General features: G+C 44.9%; 1 protein-coding gene across 2 annotated transcripts in view; it reads right to left on the reverse strand.

The window, feature by feature from the left end:
- Positions 1–1,396: 1,396 nt before the first annotated feature.
- The window catches only part of PRICKLE3 (prickle planar cell polarity protein 3), a 47,018-nt gene continuing 31,400 nt past the window's right edge, over positions 1,397–17,014 (reverse strand). For both annotated transcript variants that reach the window (XM_061614082.1, XM_061614081.1), the window contains exons 6-9: positions 8,319–8,522; positions 5,334–5,520; positions 3,208–3,723; positions 1,397–3,062 (exon numbers count right to left, since the gene is read on the reverse strand). In XM_061614082.1, coding sequence (XP_061470066.1) covers positions 2,413–3,062; positions 3,208–3,723; positions 5,334–5,520; positions 8,319–8,522 — 1,557 coding nt within the window. In that variant the 3' untranslated portion in view covers positions 1,397–2,412. The remainder of the gene's footprint in view (positions 3,063–3,207; positions 3,724–5,333; positions 5,521–8,318; positions 8,523–17,014) is intronic.

Consider the following 17,014-nt stretch of genomic DNA (forward strand, 5'->3'; position numbering starts at 1 on the left):
AATGATAAGGTGGGCTAGTCCAGCTCTCCACCCTAAATGGCTTGCACTGGGCCTGTCAACTATCCCCACACCTTACCTCCTCACAGCAACAATAACTCTGCTCTGATTCTTGAGCCCTACTGCCGTATGCAAGGAATTGTAAGAAAAGAAGGCAACTCCTGGTGGGGAGCAGTGGGCTTGCGCAGTGGATTTTGGGTCAAATCATTTGCTCAGTCATGAAGTTGACAGAATTGCCCCCCCCCTTAATCCACTCCTTTATTTATTGGAAGATAAAATTGGGATGATGCCTTCATATAGGCTCTTTTAACGGACATGAAGGGACAGGGTACAAATGAGGTAACAAAATACACTCAAATAGAATGGAGAAAAATCGAAGCACGACAACTTTGTTGGGATTCAGCACAGCTCCTGAAGCACCTATGCTGGTAATGTGCATTGTGAGATACAGTTAAGATGTGTATATTGTGTAGGAGCATAAATAATAAAGGGCTGGCTCACTGGAGGGAGGGAAATTCTCTCTGGAGGAGAAGTCTAATTTAATAGCAGATCTTGGCTATATTAAGTTTAACCCTGCTACATGAATAAGTGCAGTAGAAACAATTAAGTTGCACTTTATTTTTATCCTTAAACATGAATGTGGGTGTTTTGTGTGCACGTAAATACTGTGTACACAAAATCTCCACTACACAACTAGGCACAAGCCTTCACTTAGTTATTCTGTGGTAACAATGAAACCATCAGAAAACATCAGTGTGTCCTTTAGTCTTGCAGGGTCATCAGGGCTGTATGTATTCTGTACTTCTGTAAGTGCACCGAGTGGGCCATGTTCTATGAAACACAATGACTCACCAAGGTCTCACATGCCTACAAAGGTGAACTCAAAAATGTATGACCCCTGCCAACTGAAATCTCCAAAAGCAGCTGCTTTCCTCTACATTCGTGTGCACTAGTGAAGGAAGTACCTTTGGAAGAAGTGGATGGAAATAAAATGTGTTTATAGTACCCTACTACATGATTTGGGGGGACAGGGCAAATCATAATTAAATTTTATGGTGGGCTGGCTTCTAGTGCTTTGGTTAGCAAGCTAGTAAAAATTCTGTTTTCCAAGTCCACTGAAGTATATTGTCATTTCCTCCTTGGTTCAAAATGAGATAGGTCAACAAGTTACTGTATCCCCCCTTTCACTGTGCTAGGCCATTACTGTAAGGTGAGAATCCTTCCACCAAGCATTCTGAGCATACTGCACAATTGCCTGACAAAGTTCCAGCACGCAATGCCCACTTCCTTCAATGCTCCCAACCAACAAACAGAATCGATCCACTTGTTCCCTGCAAACCCTTCCACTTTGTTTATTTAGGCACAGCACCCTGTAATGATCTACTGCAGCACAAATGTCTTTTCATATATTTTATTTAAATTTCAATTAAATTAAACCCTTAATTAGAAAAACAAAATTTTAAAATTGAGGACTTGAGAGATGCACACAGTGCAGGAAGAAAGGGCAAGGAAAAGGGGACAAGTAGTTTGAGGTGGATTAAAAAAGACTATTGCAGGCTCTGCCCTATAAAGGACACCTTGTGGCCATAATCGATTGAGAACCTGCACCAGCTGGAAAAGGGAGTTCAACCCCACCCTGACACATACATACAAACACCTCGTCTATACAGAAACACACTTCAAAGCTTGAAACCATGCAACCTTGTTACAGAGCTTGGAAAAGTTACCTTTTTGAACTACAACTCCCATCAGCCCAATCCAGTGGCCATGCTCGCTGGGGCTGATGGGAGTTGTAGTTCAAAAAAGTAACTTTTCCAAGCTCTGGTTAATGGCGACCTGAATACTTTCAAAAAGAGTCACCTAGGATAGGTGATAGAGGTTCAAAGGTCACAATGGAAAGGTCAAAACCAAAGTTCAAGGGTTCCCAGGTTAGAAATTGCAGTTTGAAGTTTATAGGGCACAGTGCAGAGGTTTAAAAGATCATCACACCAAAGGTTTGAGACAAAAAGGGTTCAGTGTTCAAAAAGGTCACAGTTGAGAGGTCAAAAGGCCACAATGGAAAAGAAAAAACAACCAAAGTTCAAAGACCACCACAGATGGGAGTTAAGATTCTTCACAGAATGGTCAAATCTAAAGATCAAAGGTCACCACAGAAAAGCCAGTGCTCAAGTGTCCCTGAGAAAAGGTTAGAAAAGGTCAACAGCTGTGATGGAGAGGTCACCTGATGAGGATCCCTGGCATGGGGTCACGAGTCAAAGCAGTAATGGAAAAAACAATGGTCATTAGCTCCATGCCTAATTTCAGAGCACATACCCACACCCTTACCCTAGCAAAGGATGGTCTAGGACCAAAATTCCTAGATCATTCATAGATGGATCATTATGGCCAAAGTCCAGGAGGTGAAGGTCAGGTTTATTATGCCACAACGCAATTCTTGTCCCGGACAACCCGCAGTCTTCGGCGCTGCTGCTTACATGTAGAGTCAGTGGATGGTGAAGGCTCTTTGGGGCTAGCTCCACCTCGTAAATGGGGGGGCAGGGGTATAAGCTCCCCCAGAAAATAGCCTTCCTCCTCTGAGGAGGAATCGGAGGAATCAGAAGAGCTGAAGTCCCATCCCCGGGGTGGATAACGTCGGTGCCAGGCAGGAAAAGCCCCCTCAGAAGCTGAGTAGGAGAGGTTTCCTCGCCTCCCCTCCCCTGTGCTTTTTCTCGGTCTCCAGCCCAGGCTCCCTAGGTTGAGGGAGTTGTCTGAGGTGGAGCAAGGGTGTCCTCGGCTAGCCCCTCTGCTCTGCAGCAGCTGGGTGTTCACGGAGGTCTGCTCGAGACAAGGAGTACTTGGCTCTCCCGAGACTAGAGGTTCTCGGAAGCTCACGCGGGGTGCCCCTCCCCGGGCAAAACTTCCTGTTCCCAGGTCCATTCCCTCACTGGGTCGTGGCTGGGCAGATGCTTGGAGTTTGGAAGCTGAACTGCTGCTCCAATTGGGGATTTTGGAGGGGGGGATACCCAACTCCGGCATGGAATGGCGCAAGGGGGAAGTGCGTTGGAAACGTGTCCGGATCTCAGTCCCTAGGGGAGAAACAAGACAGTGAGAGAGAGAAAGCGGCCCAAACCCCAAAGGCAGTAGCCTTCCCCAATGACCCCATTAGTCTGCAATGGTCATATGCTGCCAGATTTTCTCCCCAATTCATCAACAGATTTGGTTCTACTTCACCTTTTCCTGACTCCTGGTCAGCAGCTGGTGGTGGGCAAGTAGAAGTACCCCGAGAAGTACATTTTACTGGCTCCTCACAACTCTGGCTGCAGCATGAACCATCACTCTCTGGATCCGAGAGCAACTCCGTTTCTGTGGGCATCTCCTCCTCAGCTCCAGACAATCCACTCCAGCTCCTTCGGATCCTTGGGGCTGAGGAGTTAGGTGGTGCCGGCTGCCCTCTGAAGGAAAGGGAACGGGCGACATGGGAGAGTGGTGAGTGCTGGGCCTGGACCCGCCGTTGCTGCCAGCTGGCTCGTCGAGAGTCTTGGGAACGGGCGCTTTGGAAGGCCGAGTCACAGGAGTCCGAGCCGTTAGGGTCTTCGCCCAGGCTGCAGGCCCGAGAACAGTAGATCTGGCCCTGCTTCGGCAGGAAAGGCTTTCCCAGCAAGGGCTGGTGACAGCGGGAGCAGCTGAAACAAGCGTCAGTGGCATGCCAATGTTGGCCCTCGTAGGTCATCTGGCCCTGGTCAATGCCTAAAGGGAAGGGACAAAGCCAGACTGTAGGACAGAGGCCAGCGTGTCATTTCTGTACACAAGTTCTTGGGCTCAGAGTGTCCCTGGGGATCATGCCTCCTCTGGCCTGGAAGCTTTCCCCCAATTCCAGATGTATGGAAACTGGCTGTGCTGCTTCCCAATAGCACAAATAGACTTTTTCAGTGCTAAGAAGAACTCTGTGAAAATACACCTTTCTAGGACTGAGCCATGGCACAGAAATCATGTTCTAGAGACTAGCCTTTCTTTGATCAATAAGTTGAGAATCTTAGCATTCATTTTAAAACACACAAACACACCAATAAAACCAAATGCCCGCTCACCCTTGGCTGGTGGAGAAATGGCTGGAGAACCCTGTTTCAGCCCAGTGCCCTTCTCACCTATAATCCCATTCTTGCAAAAAAAAAAAGGTGTATTTATTTGAAAATCTATCTGGAAACCTTAATTCTGGAAGCCAAATAATGCTCAATTAAAATTTTTGACGCTGCATTTGCTTTGCATTTATTTATCAATGTATATCCCGCCCTTCCTCCTGGAAGGAGCCCAGAGCGGCAGACAAGAACACTGACATTTATTCAAGAGAGCTCCAGGCCTCTGTTAGGGATGGGCAAGTCGGACAATTCTGGTTTCTCTTAGTTTCTCATTTTTCAGTTCTTCACATTACGTTGCATTTTTAAAAAAAGACCTCATGAAAATTAATTAGATTTTAGTGTGAATTTCTCCTAATACATACATTTTCACAAAACAATTCTGACTAAAGCATTTTTGTAAATATTACTTGGCTGGAGAACTGCACTGCAAAATGTGGAGAAGGGCACGCTGTGATGTGTGGCTGTGTCTCCGTTCACATACTGTTGGGGAAAGTGCGAGTCAGGTAGCTTTACCTTTAAATGTAAACTGAATCAAATTTCTCCTCCATATCTAGTCTCCATACCAACATGCCCCCACAGGCATCACACTTGTCCCTACAATCACTAAATATTCTCTGGCCATCAAGCCCATCCAGGATGGTTTTGGGGGTCCCCCCTTAGATTTCCCCCAAAAAACCTTTTTTACTTGTGCAAACTGTGGGGATCCCCCAAGCCTGCTGGTCCCTCCCTCTTATAGGTGCTTTTGAGCAGGGGCATTCACAGGCCACACACTGGAAATGGAAGGACATTCATCACACTGTTCCTTTAGAAGGGGATCAAATTTCCACATTACATTCAATGCATAATTGGATGTAACTTTTCTTAATTTTCTTAAATAGTAGTCCCAGGTGATCCAAATCTGGTTCAGGACTGTGATGCACAGGGAGTTTTTTTAAAAAACAAACAAAACCTTTTCTCCTGGAACATCTTTTTGATGAAAACCAGCCCCTGCCCCCAAGCTGTAATTGGCATACATTCAATATAATGTGCAGTTTGGGCCTCAGAGTGCATAAAATGGTCTCCCATCTAGGCACTGACACCAGGGCCACATCTTCTTATCTTCCCCAGGGTTAGGTGCTCCCAGACCAATCTAGTCTTTGAGATGAGACTTAGGGTCCTCGGAAGACTTTCCCTGCCTACAATCCCTTCAGAACTTTGGAAGATGGCTCTGGGTCTCCATACCAATGTGCTCTCCACAGGCATCACAGTACTCTGCATAGAGGCTCTCATAGCAGCGGCAGCAGTAGGGGCGGCTCTGGCGCATGATGTACCGTTGCCCACCCAGCGCCTCCTCACACTCAAAGCAGCAGAAATGGCGCATGTGCCAGTGGCGGCCTTCAGCCTCTGTGCACTCATCCGCAAAGATAATCTGTCGGGGCGGGGAGGGAGGTAACAGAAGAGTAAGTAACTGTAGCCCCTTGTTGGGAGTTCTCCCCACCCCACCCCAATCATCCCACATAAAACACATACAGCACAACAATACACTGCAGGGCAGACAACACTGAGTAACTCAAACAAGCGAGCAAGAGGAAAAGGTGAAAATTAAGGGGGGGGGAAGCCCAATGACGTAAAGCCAATCTGAAAATTCCCTCTGAGACTTGACACATGGCAGTTACAGCCTGTTCATGAGGTCCCAGGAGAGCTTTACCAAGTGCTTTTTCTGACCATGTAGAATCTGCTCTGCAAAGGGACTTTTGGAATGAGATCGTCCCTGAAATCCACACATCTTTCCCTCTAGCTCCCCATAGTCATTTATTATTAATTTTAAAATATTTATATGCCACTTTTCTGGGCAAGCCCAGCCAAAGCAGCTTACAACAATAAAAACTGTGTATATAAAAAAGAGATAAATTTTACTAAAATCAAGAATAAAAGATTGATAGAAGTAAAAACAGACTCGGAATTTCAAATAAAGTAACGATACTCCATCAAGACAGCATGACAAAAATTACTCTAGGGAACGCCAACTAAAACAAATGAGCCTATAAGGCCTTCCAAAAAGCCCGAAGTGTAGCCGCCAGCAGCAGCTTTACTAGGAGAGAGCTCAAAAGGTGTGGAGCCACCACTGAAAAGGCCCTTTCTTTCTCATGATCCCCGCTTTGCTAGGCCCAGCACCAGCAGGTGGCTAGGTTGGGCTCTGGTGAAGGGCCTCTCCTTAGGGTAGGAATGTGGAGCTCCTACTCCACAATCTGTGCTAGTGTTGGGTTGTGGAACCTATCGACCCAACACTACTGTGGATCACACAGCGGGAGTTCCCAAGGCTTATTTAAGGCACACACCACCTGCATCTGGGGGGAGTGTTGGGGCGTAAGGTGCTGCAGGCAAAGAGCAGGCTGGTGCCCAAGGGCCTAGTCATGCTTGGTGCTGGCCCTGCACCTCACAGACCTAGGATAGAACTGCCACAAAACAGAGTGATGCTTGAGACTCTCTAGAGGAGGACTTCTGTAGGCCCAGCAACCTCAGGCTGGAGGTGAAACAGCAAACTGAGGTGGGAGCTGGTGTGTGTGTGTGTCATAGAATGGCACAGCAGGTTGTAGATACTGGTTGGGTAAACCAAAAAGGTTCCTACAGTAGCAGTTGGTGTGGTGGGGTGGAGCCACCGTCCCAGCACCACTGTCGCTGCAGCTCACCTGGATGGGACGTGGCGGCACTGTGTTTGGAGCTGTACGGATGCCCTGCCCCATCCAGGTGAGCTGCAGCGACGCCGGTGCTGGGACGGTGGCTCCACCCCACCACACTGCCCAGTACTGGGTTCTTTCCTAGGTTTAGGCTAGACTTGATTTTGTGATGTTTAAGAGACGCTGTCTTTTGAGAACTTGGGTTTTATACCAGGACTTCTCTAAGGGCCAAAAGAAATGTGATGGCAGCAGCAACAATGTCAACACATGCGTTTGCCTCGTTCATTTATTGGGGGGGGGTCTGCTCTTTACATCAAAAGGGGCACATGGCAAAGCTGAAGGCAGCCACTTTCCTCCCTGCTGTGTTATGTCATTGTTCTCCTTGCTTGCTGGTTGGTTGAAATGTCAATATCTGGCAGATCCACAAACAGGGCCCTCTGAGGCTGACCTGAAGGCCTGGGCAGGTTCAAATGGGTGCAGGTGGTCCTTCAGGTATTAGAACTAGGCGGAGAGAAAAGTGCCTGGGGTGTGGGTGATGTAGCATGGGGGGTTTAGCTCCGCCCCGCCCCCCGCTGCCTGCATGCCCCCTTTGTAAAAATCAGGCCCCAGCTCCCTTCATACACGTCCAGGACAGACATGTGAATAAATACATGCCAGCTCCTGTCACATGGAGTTTATTTAGTTTGAAGTATAAGGAGAGCCAGTGGCCCACTTAGTCTAGCATCCTGTTCTCCCCCTGGCCAGTGAGATGCCTCTGGGAAGCCCCAAAGCAGGACGTGAGCACAACAGCACTCTTCCTGCTTGGGGTTTCCGGCAATTGGCATCCAGAGGCACTCTGCCTCCTACAGTGGCGGCAGAACATGATTGTTGGCAGCTTTACCCTCCTGAAATTGGTTTAAACCTCTTCTAAAGCCATCCACGCTTGCGGCCATCACTACATCTTGTGGGAAGATGTACTTTTCATTTTATGATTTTGTGTTTTATTTCATATAAATCAATAACGGGGTGGCATATAAATGCTGAAAATAAATAAATACATTTAAAAAAAAAAACAATTTGGCCCAAACTGTAAAAAAGGCTATCTTACAAAAACCCCTAATGGAAAGACACTCATTCCTCCTTGCCCTCTGTCTGCAGCCACTTGTATATATACTGATGTACTCAATAGGCCAGGGATGGGCCTGTCTTTCCTTCCAGTCTTCATAACAACTAATGACATCCTGGGGTGGGGACCCAGTGCCCACTTGCTGCTTTTTAAATTGAAAACAAATCGTAACCCCCGTTCCCCTAGTTAAATTTTCCAACACAAAGCCCTTGCATGCTGCATTAAATAGAAAAATGAAATAGAAATTTGCTTCTTGACTCAGCAAAACTCAGTATGAGCAACTTCTGTCACAAAGAATACGCTCTGGTGCCCGGTTTAGAGAAATGATCTCAGCTGCGAAACCTTGTGGCATGGAAAACAAAAGATATCCCCTCTGCCACCCCCTCTGAGAAAGCATTTACGTGCACAGACGCCGCATTTAGAGCATCTGGCACAAATCCTTACCTCATCACAGGCCTCACAGCGCGGTTTGAGGTGCTCAGCGTGATGCCGCCCACAGTAGATCTTGCCATCCTGGTAGAAGTAGATGAGGTCCACAAGGAGCTCCCGGCAGGTGGTGCAAACAAAGCACTGTGGGTGCCAGCAGGCGCCATGCCCTGCCCGGCTGGCAAAGACCGCAATGTCCCCACCGCATATCTGCTTCCCGCACTGCCGAGTAAAGAACAAGTTAAGAGCACTTTAATACTCACTAATTAATGTTTATTTATTTTCAACAGTCCGTACAAATACCCATGAAGTTACAAACCAAAATAACAACTGAAAACAAAATGATATAGGCAGCATAATAGGTAAATATCTGTTTCATGCAAGTACAGTTTGAAGGTAAATTCCAGATATGAGAGAGTTTCATACAATCCATTGGCTTTTGAAGGCTTTTGGCACAGATACTTAATACTTATGCAGCACTTTGCAAAATGTTGGAAGCACCATGCATTAGGGATGATGTAGAATATTCGCAAAATCGGATTTGGTATTGAATTCTGGGATAATCCACAAGTTCGTCTCATCATCGAACAGGCTCCCACTCTTTGCACGTTTGCAGCTGTTAGCGACAGCATAATTTTTTAAAAAAATCCACAGTGAGAATTACATAATTATTTACATAACTATTTTTGTAATCTGCTGCTGCTGTATATATTATATAAATATACAGCAGCATAATAACTGAGAAAATTAACTAATTTTTCAGAAAAAATAAAAAGAGAGAGAACCCGGAATTGTGATAATTAGCGGAACACAATTTATAGCGAATAGCAACTGGCAGCCCATTTGAAGAATTGAAAAATGGAATGGAATCAGAGAGCAAACCCCACCATTACCATGAATACATTATTTCAGGAATGTGACTTGAATTGACTTCAATATTACTATTTCCATACTGCAGATGGAGGCACACTGGGCATCTCCAGTCATTTGCTCTCCGTGTAATCAGTGCATAGTTCTGAATATTTTTTTTAAACCAAGGATGGATTCCTGCATTAAGCTGGGGTAGGGCTCGATGGTCTTATAGGTCCAATTCTACTATTCTATGATTTTGTGATGGAGATCCTGTGGCATCCAAGACCCATCAGCCCCAGCCAGAATGGCCAATGGTGATGTGAGCTGTAATCCAGCAACATCTGGAAGGCTGCAGGCTTCCCATTCCTGCTTTAAATCAAAACTGTCTACTGCACTGGCCACCTGTTCCTTTCTAGACTTAATTCGAGGTGCTGCTTATTAACTATAGGGCCATAATCACAGGCTAGGCCCCAACTGTGGCAGTGGCTTCTCCTACATAAACCTTGCCAGACCTGAGGCCTTGCTCCAAGTCCTTTCTTCTAGGGAAGTAAGATCTTCTAAGACTCAGAGCAGGGTCTCCTCAGGAGTGTCACCAAAATTGTGGCCCTCTGTCAGGAAACTGCTAGCCACCTCTCTGCTGAGACTGCTCACAAAAACAGTTTGGTTTCCCCAGGCAGCTTATGAGGGTGAGCATGCTCTGAAATGACATGGTTGCTGCTCTTTTGCTTTTGCGTATAGTTGTTTTTTCTTAAGTTTTTCGTAACTTGTTTCATTTTAGCATTTTCACTGAAAGGCAATTAACATGTTTTAAATAAAGAGAACAGTGGAGGGTTTGGATTTTTGTATTAATTATCTAGAGAGGCATATAAATGAAGCCAAAGTACCTCATCTGGGTACTAGATGTCGCTGTTGCTCCACCAACTTATTTCTCTAGGGTAGCTGACCTTGGCAGTCCAAATCCACCCCAAACCACCAGATCCATATCCAGTCCTGACCTGGCTTTTGCAAAAACCCTAACTCTTAAGAGCCAGATAGGTTGGCTCTGCATTTCCTGGGACTGTCCAGTATTGGGACATACAGATTGAAGCCTGATCCAACCCTATGCTTTTGCTTTTTGTTTTGGTGGGGAAAAAAATTCTTTATTGAATTTTTTAAACATTTATATAAGTCAATAACATAAATATAACAATACAGCAATTCCCATGGCATAAACGTTATTATTAAACTGCCAAGTACTGAGGAATGATGACTGATGTCGCCCGAGAACAATTAAACTGTACTTACCCAAGGGGCCACACAATTAAACTGTACTTATCCAAGGGGCCACATAGTACTCCTTGACAACAAGAGCTGTGAGCGGCTGGTGGGACTATAGAAGCACACTGTTTTACAACAGCAGTCAATAGCGGATATCAAGTTTCCAAAAATACGCCCTTCTTCGTAATTCCATGAGGTATTCTGTTAGATATGGTGAGTTTCTCTGCTAATGCCAACATCCAGACTTTGTACCACCAACCCCATGTTTTTAACCTTTCCAAAACTCTCCTCTCAATCTGGAGCCAAAATCCAAAATGTCCGTATGGAGTGTAGCTCATGGCCCACATATTTCCTCTTCCACGTTTTTAGAAACCAACCCTTCCAGTACATCACAGAGGGCAAATAAAATATAACTTTCAGGACTTTCTTAGGGGCGTGCTTATAACTAAGACAGGCACCACTGGTGTGTGCGTGCGTGCACAGATTCCAGTAGCCACAACACACTGACTACTGCAGCCTTCACCAATCTGGTGCCCTCCAGATGTTTTGCGCTACAATTCCCAGCAACCATACTAGCTGGGGCTGATGCTATTTGTAGTCCAAAACATCTGGAGGGCACCAGGTTGCTTATTGTATAAACACTGTGAGAGTGCATGTAGTATAATGGCTAATAGCATGAGCATTGCACAATAGGAGGTCTTCGGTTCAAATGTCATCACAGGGCCAAACTCCATGCAAAGCGTGAATAATGTGGAGAGCTACCCACTTTTGAAGAGAACAAAGTTGTGGAGTTCTGATCCAGAACATGATCTTGATTCAGATCAAGGCCCTGCACTGATTTCCTGCTGAGGAATCGCTCCCTCTTGGCTGCTATTTATCCTCCAAGATGCTGTTTATTGCAAACAGCCAGGGAGGGAACAATTTTGCAGCAGGAATTAGTGTGGGGTCCCAATCTGGAACAGGAGCAACTTCTGGAACAACAGCTGGAACAGGAGCAACTTCTGGAACAGGAGCAACTTCTGGAACAGGAACAACAGCTGAATTTTTCTTCAAAATACAAACCAGCTTAAGTGTATCTTTTAAAAGCACGAATAATGTCACATTTAGTTTGGGCCTCAGCTAAAAATTCACAAGTCATATCATCAATCCATCTAACCTAGCACTGCATATCTTGAGGGGCAGAAAGAAAAAGAGTCTTGTGGCTCCTTCAGAATGAAAATATTTTTTGTGGCATAAAAGCTTTCACCTGATGATGCATGAAGCATTATTCTCAGTTGGCAAATGAATATTAGAAATACAGGTGTAGATATATATGGATGAGTATAGAAAAACAGGGGTTCCCCACATGGCCATGAAATGAAAAAAGCACCATCTGTGACAATTCTATGTAAAGCTTAGATGTTTAAGATAAGAACAGGTGGAAGTGGTGATCCCACAATCATCCTGGTTGGCAGCTAGGTCTCTGCCGGAGGTCTCTTCCAGCCCTTCTAAATGGGGTTGCAGAAAGAAGCTGGAACCTTCTACATGCACAGTGCATGCCCTTGCCACAGAGCTTTGGCACTCCTACCCCATCTGTAGCCTGTAGGGAAAACTCCAAGTGCTACTGGAGGAAGGGTGAGCAAGGAAAGAAGTGGCAGCAGCACTAGCAGAGGGCTAGAAGGAGGCTTTCCACAGGTGACTGTAGTAGCTGTCAGAAGGGCTAGCTGCCACACTCTTCCAGAAGATTCTCACCACGGAGCCTTGTTCCCAGCTTCCTGTATGAATCAGAGCCATGCTAACAATAGCAGAGTTGTTATCTCCGACATGCAGAAATGGGTGGAGAATGGAGTTCCTAACCAACAGACAATGACCTGAAATAGTAAGGAAGGGTGTGTCCTGGAATCACCCTGAAATTCCTTGTCCTTGCCAACAGTTCACAACCCGGATTCAACTACCAGTGAAACAGCCTCAGCATCCAAACAGCAACTTATGCAAGCCCCACTTCCACAGAGTTCCCAATGGCATCAGTACTACTGGCATGGGAAGGAACAACGTAAATCAAGAGAACCACCTAAGTAGTGTTTGCATACATTATCAATGAGATGCAGGTCCTGAGAACCAAGAAAAGCTTTTCAGCTGTATCCACACCACACAAACTGGGCCAATGTGTGGATCTAATTATGAAACCCAACTGATACCTTATGAACTCCTAGATTCAAGTCCAGGATCAGCAGAGTGGATTTAAGAAGCCAACAGTAGTTTACAATGGCTTCCACTCTCCACCTTTTAAATCCTGGGCTGCTGTTGCAAGGCCTAAGCTAGACATTTGGGGGAAGATTTTGATTTGGTGAAGCGGCAGGGGGAAGGAGGAGGCCGCAATTTGGAGGGGAGGAGTGATCTCTTCTTCCCTGCTCTCCCCTCAGCCACCACTTGTCTGGGAATGTTAGCTCGGGAAAGTTGGCCATGGTGGTAGAGGGCAGGGGGAGAAGTGGTAGACAGGGAAAGGATTAGGCACATTTCTCCCACCTTGCCACTTCTCCTCTCTTCCCCAAAATCACCCCCTCCCCATGGTTGCTTTTCAGCAGTGAACTGGGCTCCCAGACCCAGGGCTTCTGCCAGACATCTATAACTTGGCTCTGGGGGGGTACTTTAAAGACTAATAAGCGGTTTGATTCCCTTTCCGGTAAGATGTCTTCTTGAGTGTCTGCTCATTTCGTGTTAAATTGTTTGTTTTAAACTTTTAAATTTTTAAACCTTTTCAGTAAAGTTTTACAAAAAGATTAATGGAGCGCTAAGCCGTCAAGAGGAGGTTTTTATTGCGGCTATAACTCCAAAATTACCTGGCTCCTACTCCTTTCCCCTTACGGAGTATTGGATACTAATCTTAGAGACAGTTTTAGTGTTTTATTGTTTTACGACTTTCAAGCCTGACAGTACAACTTACCAACCCTGACTTAAACACAGACTGCAACTCATGCAGTTATCTGCATAGTTATTTGTGTATACCGAACTGGATATTACGAGACTACTCCCTGAATTTAGGAGTTGGCAAACTTTACTACTTAGCTTTCTGGGCTGTGAATCACCAAATGGTAACAACAAGGAGTAATCCACTGCAGCAGGCAGTTTCCTCAGAGGATGTTCGAACGACAAGAACTTTACAACCTAAAATCACAAGTTTCTTCCCATATGCCCATGACTCTTCCTCAGTAACTCTGCAGTCACCTTTAAGAGTGCAGCTAAATACACCGTCAGCCAATATCCTCGACTGGACGTTAGAACACCCGCTTTCGGTTAAATCCTCTATGAAGCCCTCCCCTGCCAAAAATCTTACTGAGGAATTGCAGGACGCTGGTTTTAACAACTCACTTAACTCCTGTAATGAAACACTTCCCTCAACATTTCTAACTATTGATTCCCTCCATCTACCAAATGGGCACATGACGCCACTCTCTGAGAAGAGGAAGGAACAGCCTCTCCCTGAGCAGAACGATGTACAGACAGAGCACACATTTCTACTTGACGAATTAAAACTTGTCAAAAACTACATCTCGGAAACTAATAAGTTACTCAATACACTGGGACAGTCATTTCGCTCTCTTACTTCTGTACAACTGGGCGACTCGATCGACTCCTCCAACTCTTCTGGGAAGTACACCCACAAGAAAAGATCTAAAAGAAATTCAGTTACTACAGGACACATGAAGAAACCTAAAAATATTAAAAACCCCAAAACGGACTTCTCTAAAAAGATGAACTATAACCCTCTGTTCAGACTGCTGGATCTTCAAAACTGCTGACTTCTGTTAAACAAATGCCTAAGAAAAACAGGAGAAATTGCTCTAACTCAAATTCCTCCTTCTCTCACCCAAAACCAAACTTATGGACCTCTAACCTCCAGAACGAGGAGGGAGAGATTACCGTCTTGCCCAAAAGTGGCTACCAACTTCCTCTGATGACAGTGAACCACTACTCTAATGGCAATCTATCAGCTCCACTGAAACTAATTTTGCAGACTGACAAACTGGCTGTATCTTATAAATCAACAAATCATGGACGATATAACTTGTTACCAAGCATTCCCTATTTGGATGTTTGCATCGGAAAGGCCATGGGTGCCCCCAGACGTATGAGTTTTATAAGATCCATGAAAATATTATCTTACACTCCTTATGAAAGACGGGTGATTATTACTTGCCACTCTTGCGATGTAGTCAATCAAATTCTCCATCTAAAGAATCCTCTGGCCAAAATGGGCTTCTCTGTGCAGAGATTTTATATAGACGCGTCTCCTCCTACTCCGCTGGTAATACCTTCCACGCAATTTATGCACAGCAGTTTTTTGTCACCTGCTTCCAAAACAAACAATACTATTTACTCACCGTCTGTATGTGAGCTTACCTCTGAAGCAACGACCCAGCATGAGAAGAGAAATTATTCTCAATCATCGCTGGCAATACTTCAGGAATTGGAACCTGAGGAAAGCCAGCTCGCGGAATTATATTCCACACTACCCGAACCAGAAAGAATGTCGCTAATCAACAGGCTTCAACGATTGATACATCGACTTAGAACGTTGCCACCATCTAAAACAACAGCAGAAGCGTCGCCTCTCACCAACCTATCAAAGCTAGAACGCCCTCAACAAAGCACTCTTGCGGGTTGTATAAGGAATTATAAAACAAACACGCCCTTACAAGCAGGTGAGGATTGGGTTAGATCAAGATTCCTGTATCCCAATGAACTTGGATCTCCGCCAAGGATAACGAAATCGCCAGCTCCCATAACCAACTACAATACAAAACAGCGTATCCTTATCAATAATGGAGCAATTTTCAGCGATGATGCAGATTCTCTAAACCAAATAACGGAGCTTGATTGACAACCTCATACAACACCTGATTACATACTTCCCAGTCTCTCAATCGCTCTCTGCCCATCTCCTAAGACTTCCAAGTCGGCCCCTACATCTACTCCCTCTCTACATTTACTCTCGTGGAACATTGCAGGATGGAATACCAAGTCAACTGACCAGGAATGGATTACTTATCTTTCGAACTTTGATATCATCCTTCTTCAAGAGACTTGGATTACCTACAAACCCTATTTGAATGGATTTTCTACTGCATACCTTCCAGCGTTACCTTCAATGAAAGGCAGAGCAAAAGGGGGTATGGCGATTTTTCTCTCTACTTCTTTGAATATTCAAACATCCTATCTTCAACCCCTGGACTCATTTGTCATGGCAGCCCTACTATCATTTGATATGATCTCTTTATTACTTGTTAACGTATATATATCTCCCATGTCGACGAATATCTCTACAGAAAAGCGCTGGGAGGAGTTAGATCAATACATATTAGAGTTAGAAATGGCCCATCCTCATGCACATTTGATATTAATGGGCGATTTCAATGCAAGGACATGTCCCAATAATAACGCTTTGCTCGCCTCTAAATTATGGCGGGGTGAAGAATGCGATCACTCTGCTTTCCCCCTCTCCAGGAAATCGAAAGATCAAAAAATTAACACTGGAGGAATTTGCTTAGCTCGTTTTGTAGCCACTCACCATCTGACCATCCTAAATGGCCTTGAGCAGGTTGATGAATACGCGGAATATACGTTTATATCCAAGATGGGAAGCAGTGTTATCGATTACGCATTAATCTCTAACAAATTACTTACCTTGATAGAAAAATTCGTCATCGGCAATAAACTAAACAGTGACCATTTGCCCCTTTGTCTCTCATGCCGTATTTCTGAGAGATTTCGCTTAACTTCCAATTTTAATCATAAAGTAAACCTTCCCAATTTTCAATATAAGAGATTTTCCTGGACTTCTTCATTAGCCTCCAAAATAGAAGCTTTTTTGCTAACCTCAAAAGGATTGGTCATTAGGAGTCATCTAATGAACCTAGACTCTCTAGATGCACTCCTTAATGTATATGCTTCTTTAATTGATCTGTTTAATAATACAATGAGTTTAGCGCCGACTTCCCATAAGGTACGTAGGAATTGGGGCCCCAAATGGTTTGACAAAGTTTGTTTACTGCTTAAACGCCAGCTACCGAATGTCTACCTCCAATATCACCAACAACAACTGGACCATCTCCCCCCACTGTATTATTTAATCAAAAGAAGATATAAGGCTACTTTAGCTACTAAACAGAACCTAGCAGAAAAAGAGGAGTGGAATAAACTCATTCGAGCATCTAGGACCAAAAATTCAAAAAATTTCTGGTCGATAATTTCTAGTGCTTTTAAACTTTCGCGTCCAGTTATCTATAATATTTCTGCTCATACTTGGGAAGATCACTTTATGACCCTTTATAACAATAACAGCTTTAAGGCCACAAATGCATTCCTACCCCCTGAGCTTCCTTTGCTCACGCCCTGGCCCCCAACCGAAATTAGGACTTTGATCGCTGGGATGAAAACAGGTAAAGCGCCAGGGACAGACAATATTCCTCCTGAACTACTAAAAAATTTTCCAGACTGGTGGGCTCCGCTCCTGGCAAATTTTTTTACCAAACTTAATGAATCGGGTGTGTTTCCGTCATCATGGCGAGAAGCAATAGTCATTCCAATTTTTAAAAAGGGGGACAGAGAGGATCCTTCTAACTATC

The sequence above is a fragment of the Rhineura floridana genome, chromosome 3, assembly GCF_030035675.1.
Source record: "Rhineura floridana isolate rRhiFlo1 chromosome 3, rRhiFlo1.hap2, whole genome shotgun sequence".
Lineage (NCBI taxonomy): Eukaryota > Metazoa > Chordata > Lepidosauria > Squamata > Rhineuridae > Rhineura > Rhineura floridana.